Genomic DNA, 22,862 nt, shown 5'->3' on the forward strand with positions numbered 1-22,862 from the left:
AATAAGGATATTTATATACACGATCTGTATATCACATGCCTTGCTTTCTGTCTGCTCTGACTGTGTAAAGATCTGTGCTGGCTTTTAGATCCGATTTTACTAAATTTCCTGGTAGGTTTATAGACGTGCATTCATTAAATTATTATTTTGATGTTAGAGTTTTATATCACAAAGTGACACAAGCATAAATTGTGTTTTGGAGACGTTTTACGTGTTTAAAACAGAACCGGAAATCGTTTTGTTGTTAGTGTGACGCGTCGAGACGCGCGAGCTGTGAGGAGGAGCAGGTGATCAGTTACTATGGCAGCTCCCACTGCATTAACAGTAAATTACATTAGAATACAGACTTTAACATCATATTTTCAGCATTGTCGGCGATCAAAACGATGGATTAACCTGAAAACAGTCAACCGGAGAAGCCCTTTTTGTCAGTCACTGAAAAGGTTAGGACTGTATTTCCCCCCTGGTTCAGATAAACAAAGGTTGCATGCGTTTATAAACAAAGCACGCGTGTTTTCTTACCGAGCAGCACATAAACGTTTATTTAAAAAAAAATGTTTTAGCCTGTATCAATATAAACAGGACACACAGGGCATATAGTCATTGTTTCAGAAGGTCATTCATTCGGCAAATACATTTCTTACGTTTGAATATTCCGCCACCATGTGGGTGTCATTGACACTGTCTAAGTTACTGATACTCAAGCAGGTTTTTAAATACATTGTAGATCATGCATTATAACGGGTTTAATTTAGTGGATACCTCTTCTTCCATATGTCTTGCGCGATGTTTTGTTACATATGTTAATGTTTGTCACAGATATGTTGCCACTGTGGTCTCAGGGACAGAACTTGCTCGGCATATCCATAAAGAAATCCAGAGTGATATAGCAAAACTAGTGGCCCAAGGCAACAGGAGACCCCATCTGAGTGTTATCCTGGTGGGAAATGATCACGCCAGCCACACTTATGTGAGAAACAAAACCCGGACGGCTTCACTGCTTGGTGAGCAAAACACAAAGTCAGCGTAAACTTCAGCATTTTAAAGCAGTGGTTCTCAACCAGGGACAAGTGGGAGTGGGACTGTCACATTTCAAGGAGGGGGAGGCCCCAATAAGCCTTAAAGGGATATTTCACCGCTGGAAAGATGAAAGTGTATTTAAAATGGGTCATTTATGTAGTAGAAATGTGAAATTATTTTAGAAGTTGGTGCCTTCTAGACTGAGAAAAGACAGATTTTTATTTATTTTTTGGCTCATGTGGATGAAAGACAACAACTCCCAGAATGCACTTGCTTCACTGCCCTACGAGGCCACTCCCAAGCCAAGCCTACCAGTCACAGAGGGCAGTATCGGAAGAAATTATACAACTAGGCTACTAGTTGACTTGAAACTGAAAAGACGCCGTTTTATCGTGAGATCTCACCCCCTATGGGCGCGTTGAAAACATGCGAACTAGCTCCTACTACTGGCTGTAGTCTCTCGTCTAGCCTCTGGCCAAAAAAGCCTCCGATGACGCAAAATGAAGATTTTTGCGCCATCTGAGTTTTTTTTCCAGGCAAACAATACAGAAATCTCTCCTCTCAGGGGGACATGAGGGAGGGAAGCACGGTCATTCGAAAATACTACCGGGTTTCTGCTGATACAAAGCTTAATGCTAATCGGTGAAGTATCCCTTTAATGTCACCATGAAACTTTTTTAACGTAATATTGCAATATTTATCACAAATGATTTATCCGTGCTCAACTGCACATCATTATTTTTTACAATTCATGTGCCCTCATAATTAAAATAACCTCCCCTCCCTCTTGCAGCCACATCTTAGAAATGACAAAAAAATATTGAGTCAAAAAGTTTGAGAACCACTGATATAAAGAATTTGAGTGGCTTTCAAAAGTAGACAACTTTATTTGCATAAATATGCTTATGTTAATTGTGGATGTTTGAAAATAGAATGTTACATGAAGTCACTGTGATTTTACATTACAATATGAAGCATATTTTAACTAATGTCTTTTTCAAATGTATGGAAGAAAATTAATACCAAAGTTGTTTGAAACAAAAAAGCTTGTTGAGTTGCACTTATTGATAAAAATAGGCATTGCATTTTTATGGGCAGAAATTCAACAGGGTCATATATTAAATTTATATTCAATTCAAAGTATGTCACACACATTTTCATTAGCCTATTAAAAATTCAATAATCCATATTCACCTTTCAGATTTCATTTGCATTAATTTTCCATTTCCATTTTATTTAGCATTTACAAATTCACTTCCAGAAATTCAGTGGTTCAAATTCGACAGAAAATTCAGCGTTCCACATCTGGGAACAGCAGGAATAGCAGTAGAGTACAAATGCATGATCTCCATCAGCTGTTAGTTGATCTCACCAGCAGGTGGCGCACGTGTTGACGAAGACAGAAGCAACAGTTAGAGAGAGTCATTCATTCACAAAAAAGGATTTACAGAAATGACTCAAACGGTAAGTATATGTGATGATCACAGTTTATGATTAGACAGTTTATTTGATTAAATATCAAGATTCTAAAAGTTGTGCATCATGCCTGACACCTACATGAACACTTTACAATTGGTTTTATTAAATCATTCTCTTCAAATGCGTAAGAATACGTATGTAACTTTAGAGACAGTCCATCCAGAGACTGTCTGATAATCATCACATACTTACTGCTTGCTCCATTTCTCTAAATCCGTTTTTATGAATGAATGGCCCTGTCCCAAATGGCACACTTCAAATGCACTTTCGGTCTAACAATGGATGCCTTGTGCGCAGCGTTTAGTATCATTTAGTCGCATTTAGTCATTTTAGGTTTCAAAAGGGTGCTCAGCGGCCCCTTTGCAGTCGATATGCGTCCTCGATGGGCATATTGGGTGAGCTCCACAGCAGACTTCTTCCTGACCGTCATAAGCTGATTTCACGCAGCCGTTATTTTGAAATCGAAAGCGAGGCTCCGGTGGGAAGAAAACCGGAAGTGTCGCCTTTAATCACAGGAGAGTCGTGAATGCGATGGCATATTGTTGTGTTTAATGATGTTGTGTCAATTCTAAAAATGTACATACATTTCTTTCATACTTAGACTATATACAGTGAAATTCATTTATAAATAAAATATTTTTTTTATATATAATTCAGAATGTAAAAAAAGAAGCAGGAATGAACTATATACATATCCTATATTGAATATTAACATCCAATAGTGTAAATCGCAGCAGCAGCTTCAGGTTGGTAATCCAAGGCATTGTTGTTTATCTTTACTTCCGGGGTTCTTCCCACCGGAGCCTCACTTTCGATTTCAAAATGGCGGCTGCGTGAAATCAGCGTATTGACGGTCAAAGCGGCATTATGTCACGAAAGTGCGGAAGACCGAGAGTGTTTAAGTTGCATTCATATTAGGGTGCATTCAAATGCAAGCACGGTTATTATTAGTGCAATTCAACAAGCTTTTTTGTTTCAAATAAATTTGGCATTCATTTTCTTCCATACTAATGGTACTTGTTTAAAAGGCATGTCAAGCAGTACAATCTCCAGGCCATCATCAGTCTCTCAGGATGAGATGTTGGAATTGATTGACAAATTCAACAGAGAAAAAAGCATCAGTGGGTTGCTGGTTCAACTCCCTCTTCCAGGTATTATGTGAAACTGCTAATGGTAAATAATTGTTCAGTAATTATAAACATACAAAACCTAATGGTGAAAGTGCTACAGTTATTGTCATGGACTAGGACTCTTATTTTGATGTATTGTTGTGATTTGTTTAGTTCCTATTTCTCTGCTCTGTTCTGTTTTGGTTACTGATTATCTCCTCGTTTGTTTCTATGTTATGCATGATCATCACCTGTCAGTCATTTAGTTCGTCTTGTATTTAAACTCCCTGTTTTGTTTAGTCCCTTGTCGGTTATTATCTTATTTAAAGTGTTGTGTTATTAAAGTCTATTTCAGGGTATTTGCGAGGTCTTAAAAAGTATTAAAATTTGATAAATCAATTTAAAGAAAATTAAGGCCCTTAAAAAGTATTTAAAAGTCTTAAATGCCATTTTCCAAGGAATTACATTTTGTATTTCGTTATGTTTGTCCAAATAGGTTGTATGCTAAAATTTGCCTGAATTTACTCGTTGGCGAATAGTGGGATTCTGTGTAGTTTACTAATGGAATCCCGCTAGATATGACGTCATCGGTTACCGCGCTCACTGCCTGACTGCACTGCTGCGTGATAGAGCATATGTCCCTTCACGCCCGGTTGTTAAACAACATTTTCGACTAATGGGGAAATGCAAAATAACAACAAGCTTACGTTACATATTAAGGTTTTATTTTAGTTGAAAACATTAAACAATAGGTGCAGACGACGACATTATGTCATCAAATACAATCAACACGCTCCAAAGCGCCACCAAGTGGATTTAATTATAACTGCGAGTTAGTGCTTGGGATTTATCATGGATTCACAGCATTTACGGCCAGCAAAGCAACGTAGTAAAATTCGAATAGTATAGTATATTAGAATAGTCTAATTCTGGTTTCTCTTTCTAATAAACCTTGCATTGGGTTAGTCACTCAATTAATTATCTTGTGCTTCGTTCCCACCCTTCTGAATTATGTTGCATTGATAAGGAGTTATCACAAACTAAGACTGTTTAGTTGTGCTATCTTACAATCAATATATAAATGTAAGGTGTCCCCGATGTAACGGTTAAAACTTTAAGTGGCGATGAGGTCTTAAAATGTATGGAAGGGGTCTTAAAAAAGTTCTTAAAAGGTATTCAATTTAATTCCATGATTCCTGTATATACCCTGTATTTAGAGAATTTAGCGTGTTGCTTTTCCAAAAATGTTACAGTTATTTCCTTTGGTATAATAAAAACAGCATGCTGAATTTATCTGGTTCAGATTCGCAATTGTGATAAATTTCTTGAATGTATCTGTCAGAGCACATCAACGAGAGAGCCATATGCAATGCTGTTGCCCCAGAAAAAGATGTTGATGGATTCCACATAGTAAACATTGGGAAGCTCTGCTTGGACCAGAGGTGCATGGTGCCAGCCACAGCAGCGGCAGTGTGGGAAATCATCAGAAGAACGGGTCAGCTTTCAAAGAATTGAGATTCAAATTTTCTTGAAGATGTAAATAGTCACTTTCTCAGCCCTCTCATATTGCATCCCTAGCAGAGATGTTATTGGGCTGTATATGATTACATTAGTTAGCAGCAGGTGTAAAAACAGTACCTGATGTCCGTTTATATTACTTACACGTTTGAAAATATTGTTTTGCAATTGTATCTGTATTTTTAGGGTTTTACATGACATGGGCATTTGTGAAAAGTAAGTTAATAATGTTTACTCAAATTCTATGTCTCCTTTTTTTGTTCAGGCATTGAAACAGTTGGAAGAAATGTGCTTGTTGTTGGACGCTCCAAGAATGTAGGAATGCCTATTGCAATGCTTCTGCATTCGGATAGAAACCATGAACGGCCCGGAGGTGAGATTAGTGTAATTTCCATATTTTTATTTTGTAATTGCCTGCAGATAAACAGGTATTTTTTTATTGTTGTTTTCCTGAGTATAAATACATGTGCCGTGGACACACACTCTTGAATTGTACTTAAGTTGTATGGCAAGTAGCATCCTACAATTCATATTACATTATACTTAAAGTCACCATGAAATCAATATATAATTTTTTTTTTTTTATGGAATATTGCAATAGTTATTATAAATGATTTATCTGTGCACATTATTATTATAATTTTTTAATTCACGTGTCCTCATTATCTTTAATCAAAATAACTTCCCCTCCCTCCTGCAACAACATCTCTTCTCTTCTCTGATGATGTGTTTACTGGTATGAGGCTGGGACAACCTGTCACTCACATGAGATCACAGCAATAGCAAACCGCAATACTCCAAGGATCCAATCAATTCCTGATGGACAAAATCAAATCCTGCCCTACAGTTTTTCTTGTCATTTCACTTGGATATATGGCACAATAGGCAAAAAAAGACGCACCGTCTTGTTAGGGGTTAACAGTTTAGGACCCAAGGACCAGATGTTTGAAAGAAGACCCGGAGTCAGAATTATAATAAATTGAAGAAAAGTTTTACTGAAGATAGTTTGCAGTTTCATCAGCAGAAGTCAGCTTCAAGACTCACACAGGAGTTTGTAGGCCACCCCGCTAATAGTTACAAAGATCACAGCAATTATACCATTTCCAAGGTCTAAGCTACGTCATTGCTTCAAGTTGCAGTTTCTGATTGGCTAAGAAATAGATTAACATAGTAATTTTCCACACATATACTGATAGATTGAAGCATATCTCCATTGATTATGCAGCTGACACTTGGACCCTGAAGTTAGGCACGTCGTGACCTTCCTGGTCGCAGATTTGGGTTGCTGGGCGCCAACATGTCCCGAACAACAACTCAGTCAATCTCCAATAGTGCCAGTGGTTCCTTAACCTGCAACCAAGAAGACTAACACACACACCGACACAGCTTTTCCAAGGTTGGATTTGGCCAGGCTCTAATTATAAACAGGAGAGTCGTCTCAAAACATCAAGATAATGCGTTCTTTCGCTCAAGGAGAACTACACTTTAATCTAACTGGAAAGTAAGGCTTTAACAAAGAAATGGCCCCTTAAACTATTGGCTTCAATGACCCCTATTTGTCCCTATAAGACCTTTCTCAAACACAAAACAAGTCCCTATTTCATTTCTGGAAGCCGGGCTAAATAATCAAGCACTGTTACTGCATTCAGATATCAAATACTGACATTAGAGAATACATGTAAAGAACATTTCAGTGATCACACTGGTAACTTCTATAACAAAGTAAAATCTCCAGAGAAGTCATTCAACTCATGTGATATTTAGAAGGAAAAATATTGATTAATACCTTGATTATAATCACTCATATACATTGAAGCAGCAGTGGATTCCAATCCACCCCCTTCAGTCTCAATCAACCTAGTTCAGTAGTAAGGGCACTGATCTGGGAGTCAGTTACTTTAAAGGACAAGTTCGGTATTTTACACTTAAAGCCCTGTTTACAGATCGTATCTGATGAAATAGAACGGTTAAGATAAAAATTTGGACACATGCTGCTGTCCCGAGAATTTTAGGTTTATTTCGCTCCCCCCCAAATTTTAATCTTAACCGTTCTATTTCATCAGATACGATCTGTAAACAGGGCTTTAAGTGTAAAATACCGAACTTGTCCTTTAAGGACTGAATCGTTCACTTCCTAAAAAGTCTCACAATGCACTGTGAAAACCAGGGAGCATCAATGCTCATATGTTCCCTTAACGCAAGTTCTGAAGCATAAAACACGTGAGCCAACTCACCACACATAATGACAAGCAATAGATGTTTTAAAAAAATACAAACCAGCATAAACATACATCGATAGACAGGTAATAAACATAATCTAGCTAACATTTATAATTTATTTACGGCTGAAAAAATGTTGCACGTAAATGTAACAAGTGAAGTATTTATCAGTGCTTTAAATAACATAAAAAACAATGTTAGAAAGATATCAGTTCATAGATATGTTCATAATGCCAGTATTAGTAATAATGTACAATAAGGACGTTGTCACGTCGCTGGAAATAGAGTCATCAGTGTCCCAATGAGCCAGGGTCCTTACTGTCATGCCGGCTTTAATGATAACCTGATAAACAATCATTTTTCTTGTTACAAGATTCATGAACTTTTAAGTTAAATAAATTACACCAATAATTATATTTCCTAAATATAAGGCTGCAAGAGAAAGCCCTAGATGCCCCAGTTGCAATGAGATTTTTTTTTTCAAAGCTAGATTTTATGTCTAGACTGTAGCGTTGTTATTTATCAACCATGTTTGGTTTGAAAGTACAAGTAGTTACTGCAAACACTGATCATTCTGCGAAAAGCAAAATGGTCTGTTTTTATTTAGCTGTTTTGTCATTGTGACGATTTCAAAAGGCACATTTTCAGAATTTCGATCAATAAACCAACAACCCAGTCACCTTGCTTGTTGAAGGGGAGTGAGATCCTTGCAAATGACAAATTCACAGAATGAACCCTGGCTGTAACTGCTGGTGATGCAAGCAGTCACATCATTACTATCAAAAATAAATGTTGACATTTTACTAGTAACCTGTAATAACCTTCTCATGCATTAATGGAAAACTAACCGGCTTTCGTGCTTAACCATCTAGATATATAATATATTATTTAAACTAGATTTACACTAAGGTTTCATTTGTTAACTTAAGAATTTATTAACAATCGTGTCTGTTAATAGTTAATGAACCATGAACTTACATGAACAAACACAGAATAATTGTATTTGTATTAACTAACATTAACAAAGGTTAATAAATGCTGTAAAAATATATTTCTAGTTAGTTCTGTAAACCCTAATGCTCAAAATAATTAATTGGTTTGAGTAGGGGTAAACTTAAATTAAACAAATTACTTCAAGCAAATTAACTTTTATGATTATTTAGAACTTTCTTTTTATTTTGAGTTCACAAAACTGACACATTTTAAGTAATCTGAATTGTTTCATTGTTTTGAGTTTTATGAACTTGTCTTTTTTAATGCAGACTGGGCTGGGATTTTTATTTCCCAGCATGCTTTGCCATGACACACGAAAGGGAGAGTACATGCTGAAATTAAGTGTTATATAATGTTTTATATAATTTAGTTGTGTTTATGTTTAGCTATGCTAATTTAGAAGAGTTTCTGTTATGGTGAGTATTCCTTGGTTTCAGAACAGATATTTGTTACATTTTATATATTGCCGTACTTATTCAGCAATTGCTCTGCTATGCTAATGCTATTAAAGCTTATTACCAATTAGCAAGTTAGTATTTACTGATTTAGCTAGTTAAAGCTAGCTAAGTTTCCACTACTAATAGTTTCTAAGGTGAGATTACATGATAATTTTAAGTTAAATGTATGAATTAGATTACTAAAATATTTCAAGTTAAGAGTAATTAAAATGTATGAGTATAAAATAATAATCTGCCAGTTCTGTTTTCTTGAAGTGTAAATTTTTTAACTTTTGATGTAACTGATTACCTAGATTTTTGAGTTTTGCCAACTTATTCGGGTTTACAGTGCATGTTAACTAATGCATTAACTAATGTTAACAAATGATACATTTATTGTAAAGTGTTACCAAATATATAATAGGTTTTAAAACCCTTATACTTCATGTGAAAAATAGAATAGAAATAAAGACATGTTCTTTATTTTAAAATGTCTATTATTTTGCAATGCATTGTACTAAACAATGATTCGAATATTGTACATGCTTAAATAATTTTGAGTAGGTTTAAAAAAAAAAAAGTATTTAATTTTTTATTGGATCATCACTAGCATTGGCATATCTCCAATAACATGGTCAGTTCAGGTTTAAACTCAAGTGGAGTTTAAAGTTGTAACATTTAAAAAAATATTGCTTCTTGGAATAAAGGAAAATGAGAGACCGGATGCTTTTTTTTCTGGAACTGTATAATTGCTAGAAGGGAATCATTTTTTTAGATATCAAAGATTAAGGTTATGTTTGTGCAAGATGATTTCAACAGGTGAAATGCAAGGTATGCTTCAATTGAGTTGTGAAATCAATCATTTTGATTGTAGGTTTGTGCTCTAACATGTAAGAAATTCTTTACACAATGAGGGAAGCAGCCCTGAATACGTTTTGCTTCCTTCTTATGTGTGACTCACAGCCTTAAAAGTAAAAAAGTGAAATTGGGATTACCTGAAGAACTTTTTTTTTTTTTTTGAGCAGATATGTCTAATGATGAGGTCCTGTGACAGTGATGATCATTGCATTATAATTAAGATTGTAGTTATACAGTAATACAGTATAAGCTTACTTGCACACAGTAGTAGTCAATTCCACAGAATGAAACCTGTAATTAGCCAAATTTCAAAGCTTTTTGGTTTATGTGGAAATATACAGTTACGCATTCTGGGAATGTCTGCTTAGGAATTTCGTAATCTTGCTGGTGGACAGAAACCACCCACCATTAAATTTTTTTTAAGCGAATATGTGTCATGAACCAAAAAAATGTAAGTGGAATGAATTTTCTGGTGCCTGCACAGCATTAAATGCTAATGAAATGTTTAAAACATTGTGCATGGCAGTCAGATTTTAGATCAGAACTACAGTATTTAACTAGTGAAAGTAGTATTTCCTTGTGAAATCTGTTTTTTAATTACGGGTTTACTGAGATAAAGTGATTAGTATTGTACTAGTCACGCCATGATCAACTCCATTTAAAATAAAACAGCTTTTATTAGGAAGATTTTTAGATATTAAAGTGCTCCTATTATGTTTTTTTCAAATATTAGTCCAACCTTTCATGCTGTGTGTAATATAGCTGTTTGTGAATGTAAAAGGTCTGCAAAGTTTTAAAGATCAAAGTGCATGAACACTAAAGTTATTGTCTCCTAAAAAGAGTAATCTATTCTGAACTGCCGAAATGAGTCATCAGCAATTCCAGTCTCACTTCCTGTTACATATCTATGTAACAATGGAACAGATTTGCATAGTGGCAGCCTATATGGTCTTCTTTGGCTATAGGATTGGGCCTACATCTTAGAAATAAGATGATGTACAAGGCATATTATGAGAAAAGTAGTGTTTTTTTAATACCTTTGATGCATATAAATCTATTGTAGGAGACACTTTTAAAACAAAATTAGGAACCTTTAAAATAGGATAATATGGGCACTTTAATGTGGAAAAAAATAGAGTGCACTTTTAATTATTTGCTAAATATATACACGAATGATGTACAGGAAACAAAGCCTACATTCACAATCATGATGTATAGTATGTGATGTTCACATTAAGGCCTACTACAGTGCATTCAATGATGACATAATTCTGATGTGTATATATCTCCCAGGTGATGCCACAGTTATCATGGCTCACAGATGCACTCCTCTACCACGACTGAAGGAACTTGCCAGTCTGGCTGACATTGTGATTGCGGCTGCAGGTCAGGTTTTTTTGTAATATTATTGCACGGCCATCTAAAATACTTGATTCTTATTGGTCAATAGCTGCATTCCGCGGTCAGATATTTTTGTGTAATTACTACTAAACTTTTTAATTTGTTAGTTTATTATTACGTCCATGTATTTATTTATTTGGTAAGTAGTCATGTAATAAGTGGGATAATGTACATTAAGCTGGTCATTATCTCAAAATAAACGCCTTCAGGATAAGATAAGAACTGTACTTTGTTGTCGTTCATTTTGTAATAATGACTAGCTGACTATATTATCCCTTGCTTAGACTTTGGTTATGTAACATAATATTAAGTCAGATGTGCACTTATTTTTACAGAAATACAAAACTAATGAGGTTGGAATGAGTTTGAACATGATCTGTATTTTATCAAAAAATTTAGACTATGTATAAATATTAATATTTTAATAAGATAAAGAAAATATTGTGTACTTTAGAGTGTGTCTTTTTGAACAGCCTATTTAAATTTGTAACAACAGGTGTTCCTCACTTAATAACGGCAGATATGGTAAAAGAAGGAGCTGCGGTGATTGATGTCGGCATCAACCGCATGCAGGACCCTGTCACTGGTAAACTTCGTCTTGTTGGAGATGTGGATTTTGAAGGTATATGACACAAGACTGCTTTAGAATTTGGTTCCGTTTTTTTCTTAGAATTATTTAAATACTATTATACTGTAGCATTCATATTTTTGTCATTTTATTATGTGCTTTTGTCATTTAAATTTAATATTTCTATTTATCTTTAATTGATTCTTATTTTAGTTTAAGTCATTTTAGTATTTCAGCTTATTTTATTTCAGTTACAGTGGATTTAAAAAGTCTACACACCCCTGTTAAAACAGCTGTTTTTTTGTGATGTAAAAAATGAACTCGATAAATCATATCAGAACTTTTGCAACTTTAAAGGGGTCATGAATTGCGGAATCAAATTTTCCTTTATCTTTTGACATATAAGAGGTCATTGTACAATAAAAAATATTATGTAGCCTAAGTTTCAGAACTCAAAACTTCCTCATTAGTCCAAAAACAGCTTTAAAGGTATAGCGGAGGATTTTTTACTTCCGGGTGGATCACCTATACTATTGGTCCTCTTAATTGTCAATCATTCTGGTGAATCAATCAAACTTATTCAAAAAGTGGAGAGGGCGGGTCTTATATAAAATTCGGAAAGATCCTCCACTATACCTTTAATAGAAACCAAGCTCAGAAAATGGCTCGTTTTGGTTTTTGTCACATTATTACATCATAGTGCAATGAAAGACCGCCTCAGAAGAAGATCAACGCCTACTTCTACATCATTGCCTCTTTAGCCCCGGCAACTGATTCATGCACACCAGTAGTAGTAATTAACAAAGTAGTAAATACGAGACAGATGCAAACACAGGATTACTCCAGTAACAAAACCATAGAGATGCCGCTGAGGATCACAAGACGTTTTGAAGTGGCCAAGTTGTGGAAAAACAGTCTTTGCATTGCCATCCTTGTGATCCTAACATTAAGAAAGCATAGACAAACTATATTTTTAATGAAGTTACTGTCAGATTGCATCAATAAGACACTATTCGTTTGTTCACTTAATTTTACTGCGGATTCATTTTTAGACAAAGACACAGTTCGACGCAGGCTTTTCATAAGATGATGCAGCGACGAGTCGACGACTACATTGAATCCGACAGTAATGTTGCAATACACAAGTTTGAGTAACTGTTTATTTTCAACCATGTGTCACTATTGCTTTGTCTGTTACAGATCGATTCTGTACTGAGTATTTATACTGTAGCGCCACAGTTAAACAGAATAGTTGTGATTTGCTGTTCTTTCCTTTTCTGTTGCATTTATTGGGTTAATGCATTGGATTATCAGATAGGGAAGAAAGCACATAGAGAACGCTGCTTTTGTAATTGTTTGAATTGAAGCCGTTCGCTGTAATCCTGAATAAAAGCTTCAGTGAGCGACATCTTCTGTTTTGTCATCAGTAAGACATCACAACATGTTTCATTACACGAGACTGGAAATGACGATGTATACGTTTTTCACTTTATCAAAAAGGATGAACTATGAATAGCCTATAAGAATGACAGTGTGAAAAATATTGGTACATTCATTCATAATTCCGTTTATACAAAACACTGTAAGTTATCATTTGTCGACTATAATGGTAGTAACTCTAAGTAGGCTATACTTAAACTTTTTTTGCCACAACTAATAAAGCACGTCATGTGCATAATATGTACTACAAATAAATGTTTCACATTGTTGGCAAATATTTCAACTACTGTATGTAACGAGATATTTTTTCAACATCGTAAGTTTTCAGAACAATTCCACACGTGTAATGGCGGGGACTTTGAAAATTCGGCACACCCATCAAAACAGAGTGTTTGAAAGACAGGGTCAAAAACAGGATAGAAAATAGCTATTTTTAAATAGCTATATTTACTATTACTAAATTATGATGTAAAAAAATATGATAACATCATAAGTGGATCTCAGAGAACATTATAAAATTAAAACAAACAAAAAAACCATCCAGTTCATGACCCCTTTAATGTAAAAATGACAATCTATGCAATGCCGCTGAAAACCAAAGTGACACATTTCAGATCACTTAAAATCACCTAACTGCCTAAGCGAGCACACCCTTTTATTATTGTGTATGTGGCTTCATGTGAAATAGTACATACCTGTCTTCACCTGAAGTGAAGGAAATGGGTGATTTGAGCCATAAAAAATTTGTGAACCGTGAGTCAGCTGATTTATTGAAAAGATTTGATTTAAAAGGATTTGTCCATAAATTAGACTATGGTGGATGCCAAGGTTTGCCGTCAATAACAATTTATAATTCAGACTTCTCCTCACACAAAGCTTTCTTCAAAAGGAAGTGAGAAAGTCAAATGGGCTTGGAAATGGAATGTCAGAATTTCATTTTTCAAGTGATTTATTCCTTTAAAATGAAGAAGAATTCTGGATGAACGTCATTCGATGCATCTAATATCATTTCTCAATCCCTCTAGGCTCTGTTTCAAGTTCATTGTGTGTTCGTTGGCTACAGTATCCGCTTAGCAACGCAATTTATAGTTTATTCTCTCTTAGAAGTATAAAAGAAATACTTGGCTCAGGCAGAGTTGTCAGTGTTATTTAAGATGTGGTTTGTTTTTTGTCTCTCTAATCAGCTGTGAAAGAGAAGGCTGGATTCATCACTCCTGTGCCTGGAGGAGTCGGCCCAATGACCATAGCCATGGTGATGAAAAACACAGTCACAGCTGCCAAAAATGCCCCGACATACTGAGCACTCACAAAACCGGTCATTATAGGTGGACAAGATGCAAGCACTTCACCGTCTTGATACTTTAATTGCCACTATTGGTCCATATCTTGATTATAAACACAAGCCCCTGCAAGCTTCCCCTACAACTTCCTTCCCTGCCCATCCACAAGCTGTAACAGGCTCTTCTAGCTGGCTCGGCAGCCATGCATGTCTGTGACAGGAACTCCACCCTAATTCTTTTATTATAGAGAGTTGCCTCCTCGCCGTTGCCCTTGCTACAGTGTTATTATTTTCCCGAGAAAAATGGGTTTTATCATGCTTGTGTAATATTACCTCCCTGACAATGCATCAGTGGAGACGGAAGTCTTTTAGAGTTTCGGTAGCACTTGATCGGCTGCTCAACAGGTGGCCTCACGGCAGGGTAATGGATGGTTCTCAGATATCCCACAGATGAATCTGTCCACACTGAGGGAGACGTATTAAAGGATATTAACACGTTTTCTCAGGAAGTTATTTTAACAATGTCATTTGAATTCAGAGCAACAAAATGGCAAAAAATAACATAAGGATGCTGCTGTATTTAATATGCATTTATTCCTTTACCTATTTAAGGTATTATTTATACATATAGTTTATTATGCAGAAATGGGTGTTTTTGTATATATAGCTCGTATTTATAATTTTTATCGCCATCAAATATTTAATATTATTTTATTTCTTTATTTATGGCATGTTCTTTTCATCAAACAGTTTCTTTATTATTTTTTTGCATTTTGGATCCTTTACATCCAGACTGCCAATAAAACAAAACATTGAATTAAATATATCGATGCTTCCCTATAACATTTTATAAGGTGGACATATTTTGCCCTATAAAAAGGCTGTGAAACATAAAAATGCATTTAAAGTAATGTCAAAGTAGTTTGTGCCAACTTTTCAACTATACATGTCAACTAACTCTCATTTATGGGTATTAGTAGACTGTTAGGTTTGAGTTAGTAGAATAAGATGATAAGTAGTTGCAAAGTTAATTAATTAGAATCTCTGAAGAGGACCATTAAAACATTAAAAGTGTTACTGAAAATGTTCTTGTAGCTTGGAAATTTTAGGGATAGTTCACCCCAAAATGACATTTATGTCATCATTTCCTCACACTTAGATTGTTTCAAACCTGTATGACTCGTATCTGTATCTGTAGAACCTGTATCTGTAGAACATAAAGGCAGATCAGACAGATCTTAGATTAAGCCAGGAATAGGCCTTAGTTCAGTTAGGGGATTTAAGTAGCTTTTTTAAACGTGCCTTAGAAAAAAAAAAAACGACTGATGTGCATCCTGAGACAAAACAATGGCACTGATATATTTCAAGATATGCCAGTGCAAGTTGCTTTCAGTTAAAACAGGTCAAACATGCATTTTAGTCTGAGAGGGACTATTCTCTGTGAAACTGGCTAAACAAAAGATATTTTGAGAAGATATTGTTTTGTTTTTTTTGTCCACAAAATGGAAGCCAATAACAAAAAATGGTTTGGTTACCAACATCCTTCAAAATATCTTTTGTGTTCTGCAGAAGAAAGAAGGTTTTTATTGACATAAGGGTGAACAAATGACGACATAACTTTCCCTTTAAAGTGTAATCTTGAAAGATGAACAATAGGGTGAAAACCTTTTTTGTGTAAAAACATTGCGATGGATAATGTACCAAACATATCAAATCCTCATCTGATTATAATTTTTATTTTATTTTTATTAGAAGTTAGAGAAATCTCTATGCAAATAATTTCGAATCGCGTTTATTTGATACTTAACATCCAATTTGCTGGTGAGATGGAAGTAACTCTTGATTATTTTCTAAAATCATTCAAATATTTGTTTAATCATTGCTAAATTGTGTCCTCCCACATACATGCTTTAAAATAATAAATGACTGCTTTTCAGTTCAAAACAATGATCAAACATGTTTTGTTTTTTCAATGTCCCAAGGGTCTTGCCAATTTTGTGCGTCCAACAGCTAAATATGATGTCTAATTACCAGTAACAATCAAACATAATGTAGACTGCAGTGTTTAGAAAGATACAAATGAATTAATAACTAATTATAATTAATAATAATAATAATAATAATAAAGAGTAACACTCAGAAAAAGAAGAAAAACGTAAAAATGGGATGCTACTTTTGGAATACCCCTGGCTATTCATTATGGTTCAGGAGGGTAGTGCAACATGACAGTCTGTAAAACAGATTTAACACTTAAACTAATACTTTTTATCTGTTATTAGACTTTTCTTGTAGCTAAGAGTCTGTTTTTGCAGCTGCTGGCAAATACTTTGGTCACTTAAAAAAAAAAAACCAACATGTCTGTGCACGCTGTTTGCCTGTGGACAAGGAAGTGACACAGAGCAATACAGGTTATGCCTAAAAGAGTCTGCATTCTCTGCACTTCCTGTAACCTGTTCAAATGATTGGCTACCATTAGTGACGAACAAAAGGATAAGGATGATATAAATTGTGAGGAAAATCCTTTCATCCGGAGAGCCGCAGAAGTTTGACGAAAGCCGAACAGACCCAGAATCTCAAATCAAATCAGTACTTGGGCCACAGCATGACACAAGTGGATAAAAGGGGTTTGCACTATCAGGGTGAGTCCGAATATACTTTTTAGGATCTTACAACGAATGTATTGTTTTCTATTAAAGACAATAAATGTGACATTTATAGTAACTTCAATGTATTGTTAAAACTCCATCAGTACTTGGATTGATGGTGTTAGTCCTCTTCTCTGGACTTGGAGACTCTAAGGAGATTTCAGATGATGTGCTCCAATACAACATAACACATGGTGGTAAGTACCCCTAAAAAAGATTATAATATCAATGTGGTAACACTTTAAGGTTCATTTGTTAACATTAGTTAATATATTAACTAGCATGAACTAACAATGAGCAATACATTTGTTACAGTGTTTATTAATCTTTGTTAATAAAAATACAGCTGTTCATAGTTTGCTCATGTAATATTAAGTAAGATTAATAAATGCTTAAGAAGTATTGTTCATTCTTAGTTCATGTTAACTAAGGTAGTTAACTAATGTTAACTAATAAACCATATTGTTAAGTGTTACCATTAATGTTTTTGAAAGAAGTCCAAGTAAAAACCAAAATATTGTGAAATATTATTAAAATACCTTTTATATATTGATTCCTGTGTAGTCGTTCTTAATATTTCAGGTGCTAAATTGTTCAAAAGACTGTTGTTTAATCTCATATCAGAACTTTAGTGTATGAAATATGCAAACATGTCACTTAAATATGCATTGTGCTAAGAATGCAGGTTCTTTGGCATGTGGACACAAGTCTAAATACCTGTCAGTTAAACTCACAGTCCTTTCACGTGTATCCAGTAAAACTGTCTGGGTGTGTGTGTCTATCAGTAGGTAGTGAAGAGCAACCACGGGTTTTGGCCATTCAAACGCCCTGCAGTCCAGAACATGAGGGATTCTGTTTCAATGGTGTGTGTTCCTACTCCACCGAACTGGAAACCCCCATCTGCCGGTGAGACCAGCCACCAAAATCAGCTCATCTATAATCATAAATTAAAGACCACATCAATTTGAACCTGATGAACCCTTGATTTTCTGGTTCATGTTTGTTTAATTAGCAAACTAGCAAGTTGCAAAGCTTGGGTTGTGGCTGTGATGTAAATACAGCCTTGTAGATATTTACAAAATGGGATGTTCCTTTGGAAATGTCCCACCCAAATTTTCTTTTTATACTAAGAATCAACATACTCTATTAAAAAAATTTTTTTTAGAAGATGTAAATAAAGCAGATTATTGGTGTATGTTTGCAAGAAAATACTATTTCAGTGTTACTTGCTATTTCTATTTGTGAAATTTACCTGCAAATTCTGAGTAAACAAATGCATTTTTTAGTTAAGGACAATAATTCTAGTCAACAAGCCCTTTTTATACTGTTAAAAATGATTCCTACATCCTGAGACCTTCCTGACAAACATGATTTCCACTGTTTTTAGGTGCAATCACATGTACAGTGGTGTGCGCTGTGAACATTTACTTTTGGACAGCCACCAGTTTTCAAGTCCTGAAGAACTCATTGGAATTAGCTGTGGTGTAGTTTTATTACTGGGAGCCATCATTGGACTGATGTACTTCTGCTTACGGAAAAGGTAAAATCCGGAATACAGCATTTAGTCTTTTATCATACAAGTAACAAATGCTTTGTTTATTTGCAATATTATTACGTAACTATAGTGCATTCACGGTATGAATGATGATTAAATATTATTTTCTTGTACCTCACAGGTGTCGGAAGTCATCACTACCCTACAAAAACTATGGCTCTGAAAGCTCTGTTTAATTTATTGAGCTAGATATGATTAATGCTCCTAAAGTTAGGACCAAGACCGGAAGAAGGACGAAACTCTTCAAGCAAGACAGACCAGACTGACATAGAGGCACAGCTCCCTCTAGAGGACAGAGCGAGAACGGCAAATAAACACTGTGTGATACATTACGTTCTCCATGATCCGCAAATGACTTATTAATGTAATAAATTACTACAGCAATCACAGTTGGAAAATGCAGGTTGTTCAACAAAGTAATTTTATATGAATTACATGCGTCGAGTGCTACTCGATACTTGTAATTATACTGTAACATGAGCACTGTAACATTGTTTATCATTTACTTTTATTTGAAATGGTTAAAAGAAACTGCATGTAAAACTATCAATCAGATGAATTTCTGTTTATCCATAAGCAAATGTCATACGCTGCCTCAGTAATGAATGTACTGTGTAAGCGCACATAGGTAGGATATTTATTTCACAATTAGCATATTAAACTGCTAAATATAATATCTAAACCATAATGTATTTGTATAAGATGTTTATTTATTGACAGATTTGTATAAAATTTGCTCCTAAAATAAAAAAATGAATGCAAATGTATTTTGTTTGAAATTACTGCTGTATTAATGTAGAGATGAACTTACTAAACTCAGCTCAAACATTATTCACATTAAACTCTACCATTGTGGGTAACACTTTATAATAACTGCATGCTATGAATCATTAGTTAAGCAGTAGATAGATAGATAGATAGATAGATAGATAGATAGATAGATAGATAGATAGATAGATAGAGCTATAAATGCTTTATTCTTGACTTATAAGCATATCTATAATGTGTTTAATAATTGTATTTTCATACTTTATTAATGATCAATTTACCATTTCTAAAATAAGTATTACATTATTTACAAACCTGTTATTTAGGAGTTGTCCGTGGTTCATAAAATCATTTAGAAAGTGCAAGTAAATGATAAATAAACAAGGCACATTTATACATCTTATTTAGACATATAGTAATAGTTACTCAGTCAGTGTGTTAATAAATGCTTTATTAACACGTAGTCCTACTGTAATTCATGATTAATTCAGGTAGTTATAAAACATTTAGTAGTTGTCAGTTAAGTTTTTTTGAGCTAATCTAAAGTGAGGACTATTTACGCCTCGTAAAGCTTTTACAGAGGAGACTTAAAGGCTCAGTTTACTTCTAAACAGAAAAAGAAAACAAACACAACACAGAGTGATACAGAACAGAAATATTTATTTGAAGATGCAAAAAATGTAACTGTACTACTGGTAACTTGATATAAAATGAAAAATAAACCTCTTCAATGTCATAGAAAATAAATTTTTTACAGAAAACATAACTGTGCAGTAAAATGAAACTAAGCCTCTGCAATCTATATAAAAATACATTTCTGTAAAATTTCTTTCTTTTTTTTTATTAAAACAATAAATATATTTCACAGTGTCAAAACTACCTCAGTACTAACTTTAAAACCTTAGAGAACAGCAGTGCAAAAGATATCTGAGCCTTTAAATCTCAAAATAGTCCTCACTTCAGATGAGCTCACAAAAAAAGTTAACTGAGTCGCTGTGGAGTACATGTATTTAACGTTACTGTCGTAAATACCACTCACGTAGAGCCGTCTCTGCACTCTTCCGACCGCGTTTTCTTCATTTTCTTCGTCGACTCTGCCATGATTCAAGTCTGAAATGCGTGCTAGTGTCTTCCATAGAGGCTGCTTCATTTGTTGTTGATGTATGTGACATCGTGCCGTAAAGCAAGTCATGATTCTCGCGAGATTTTTTAGGGGCGCCACCTCTCAAACCTGCATTGAGAGGTGGCAATCAACCTCAGATAATCGTCATTTTGCGTCATCGGAGGCTTTTTTGGCCAGAGGCGAGAGACTACAGCCAGTAGTAGGAGCTAGTTCGCATGTTTTCAACCCGCCCATAGGGGATCTCCAGCGTCAATATGAGACGCAGATAGAAATGGGCCAGAAGGCGCCTCCTAGCGGTCTAACCCTATCCCTACACTATACCTAAACCTACCCATAACCGAACAAAGCTCTGTGCGTCTCATATTGACGCTAAAGGGTGCCATGTGCGTTCGATGTAGACGAAATGTCAAAAGCGTCAGTATTATGACGCCAAAGGATGAGAATGCGTTGGGATCTCACGATAAAACGGCGTCTTTTCAGTTTCGAGTCAACTAGTAGCCTAGTTGTATCATTTCTTCCGATACTGCCCTCTGTGACCGGTAGGCGTGGCTTGGGAGTGGCCTTGTAGGGCAGCAAGTGCATTCTGGGAGTTGTTGTCTTTCATCCACATGAGCCAAAAATAAAAATTTTGGCTTTTCCCAGTCTAGAAGGCACCAACTTTTATAAATGACTATTTAAATACACATTCATCTTTCCAGCAGTGAAATATCCCTTTAACTGAAAACTGAAAACTTTTAATGCGCTCTGGCCGTTCATTTGCACGACAACAGTGTTTGGCGCGCTTGTCTGAAGTTTAAAATCATTGGTTACCCGTAAGCCAATCACATTACGTTTGGTTATGACGTGTGTTATGCGCTGGCTCAGCCGCATCTAACTTCCACTGTAAACACATGTATGATGCGAAAACAAAACCATCGAGCGAAATACCGGAGTGAACATGGCTGTGAACGACTTTTGCAGATTATGTGAAGTAAATCTACGCATCCACGGTACAATCAGCGTCTACGTCACGGCTCTCAGCCCGCCCTCTGTTCGTTGATTGGCCGTCTGTTTTCAGGTCGGAGGAAAACTGGGAGATAGCAGAGCCCGTCTACGGAGAGCCTTGGCACTTCCTATTAGCCCCATTGTATCGATCTTGGTTGCAGTTCCATTAGAATTCCACTGGAGGTGATCGCAGGCGAGTGCAGACTGAATGGGAGTCTATGGGGCTAGACGGCTAAATTTGTCTCTTTCACCCGATTGCCGTTGAGAAATCTCAGATTTGATTGTAGGTTTTGCAACATGGGTTATAGGTCGAAAGTTGAATGAACGAGTACTTATGTCCTTTCGATTTCTTACAGGTTGAGTTGTTGTTGCCCATAACACGCTAGAATTCTGCTAATGAATGCTGATTGGTCAGTGAAGGACTGATTACGACCAGAAATACCGCTTGATGGCATCGTGGCATCCGAAGCGGGACCAGAAACAAACAAAACAAAAACTCTTCTAGCACGTGTATTTACCTGTGTCAGCTGTGTTGTCGATGCCTCGAGAGAAAAGAAAGTGCAGAGCGCGAAAGCACCAGTGACTGAAGGATTGCCGTAAAGCAGTATCTCTGGTCGTACGATGTGTATGACGTCATTGACATTTTAAAAGACTTTTTAAAGCAAATAAGTAACTCTAAAAAATCGAACACCCAGCAGTGTGTAATTTCTTTGCATCTCCTTTCGAATACAACATTCAAATGACTAGACAAAAAATGATATCCTGAGAAAAGTGGAATTTGAGGGGTATAGCGCCATAGACCTCCATTCATTCTGCACTCGCCTGCGAGCGCCCCCGCATGGACAGAGACGTGTTACTGCAGCCAGTCCAGAAACCGGAAGTAACCAGACGTACCAGATGTGGGACGACACTATGTTGCTGTCTGGGTTTGATCCCACTAGAATCCTTCAGGACTATTATCAAATTATCATAGAAAGTCCAATAGGAACTGTCAGTGTGTATTCAAGTACGCCACTGAGTAAACAATCAATAAAAACAGCTTATGAAAAATATGAATTGGAAACTCAAAATATTTAAATACCAGACAGTAATACCTGGCAACACTTTCGGGTAGTCAGCTGGGTAAGTGTACAACAATGTAATGCTCATATGAGGAAAAAAAAGATAGACATACAAATTAAATGATCAAATTAAAATTAAATGATAAAGAGTGCATTTGAATGTATTTCCCCAACTTACTGCAAGGTTCTCCACCTTCAGCTTGATGTCGAATTGTGGTCTGGAACTGGGGGGAGTATGAGCTGAGCCCTCCACATAAGCCCTGATCTCTGAATGGGAGAGCTCATCCACTTGTAACTCTTCTTCACTTGGAAACATGCTCACTCTCAGAGGGATTAGATGTCAAAGGCAGCCTGCTCCTCTTCCTTTGATTAAACAGGCACGGAGAGACAGCCTGCAGAAACAC

General features: G+C 35.7%; 2 protein-coding genes across 4 annotated transcripts; both read left to right on the forward strand.

The window, feature by feature from the left end:
• Positions 1–201: 201 nt before the first annotated feature.
• mthfd2l (methylenetetrahydrofolate dehydrogenase (NADP+ dependent) 2 like) lies at positions 202–16,758 on the forward strand. 2 transcript variants are annotated; one of them, XM_082188045.1, is made up of 9 exons: positions 202–443; positions 820–1,004; positions 3,528–3,650; positions 4,951–5,103; positions 5,392–5,499; positions 10,928–11,020; positions 11,532–11,657; positions 14,228–14,295; positions 16,635–16,758. In XM_082188045.1, the coding sequence occupies exons 1-9, from the start codon at positions 301–303 to the stop codon at positions 16,659–16,661; spliced, it is 1,026 nt and encodes a 341-aa protein (XP_082044171.1). In that variant the 5' UTR covers positions 202–300; the 3' UTR covers positions 16,662–16,758. The 2 variants fall into 2 exon arrangements, with proteins under 2 accessions (XP_082044171.1, XP_082044170.1); XM_082188044.1 differs by lacking the exon at positions 16,635–16,758 and having other exon boundaries at positions 204–443; positions 14,228–16,604.
• A 45-nt stretch (positions 16,759–16,803) lies between these two features.
• epgn (epithelial mitogen homolog (mouse)) lies at positions 16,804–19,289 on the forward strand. Of its 2 annotated transcripts, none has more exons than XM_082188062.1 (5): positions 16,804–16,961; positions 17,072–17,164; positions 17,753–17,873; positions 18,355–18,507; positions 18,644–19,289. In XM_082188062.1, the coding sequence occupies exons 1-5, from the start codon at positions 16,925–16,927 to the stop codon at positions 18,696–18,698; spliced, it is 459 nt and encodes a 152-aa protein (XP_082044188.1). In that variant the 5' UTR covers positions 16,804–16,924; the 3' UTR covers positions 18,699–19,289. The 2 variants fall into 2 exon arrangements, with proteins under 2 accessions (XP_082044188.1, XP_082044189.1); XM_082188063.1 differs by having other exon boundaries at positions 17,756–17,873.
• Positions 19,290–22,862: the final 3,573 nt, after the last annotated feature.

The sequence above is a fragment of the Leuciscus leuciscus genome (assembly GCF_965113295.1).
Source record: "Leuciscus leuciscus genome assembly, chromosome: 13".
Lineage (NCBI taxonomy): Eukaryota > Metazoa > Chordata > Actinopteri > Cypriniformes > Leuciscidae > Leuciscus > Leuciscus leuciscus.

What these genes read in the sequence shown, in the direction of transcription:
- mthfd2l (XM_082188044.1), top strand. Translation starts at nt 301, where the DNA reads ATGGCAGCTCCCACTGCATTAACAGTAAATTACATTAGAATACAGACT. An exon ending in CCGGACGGCTTCACTGCTTG is followed by an intron (nt 1,005 to 3,527) that starts GTGAGCAAAACA and finishes CTTGTTTAAAAG; the next exon opens with GCATGTCAAGCAGTACAATC. An exon ending in GGTTCAACTCCCTCTTCCAG is followed by an intron (nt 3,651 to 4,950) that starts GTATTATGTGAA and finishes TGTATCTGTCAG; the next exon opens with AGCACATCAACGAGAGAGCC.
- epgn (XM_082188062.1), top strand. Translation starts at nt 16,925, where the DNA reads ATGACACAAGTGGATAAAAGGGGTTTGCACTATCAGG. An exon ending in ATACAACATAACACATGGTG is followed by an intron (nt 17,165 to 17,752) that starts GTAAGTACCCCT and finishes TGTGTCTATCAG; the next exon opens with TAGGTAGTGAAGAGCAACCA. An exon ending in CTGGAAACCCCCATCTGCCG is followed by an intron (nt 17,874 to 18,354) that starts GTGAGACCAGCC and finishes CACTGTTTTTAG; the next exon opens with GTGCAATCACATGTACAGTG.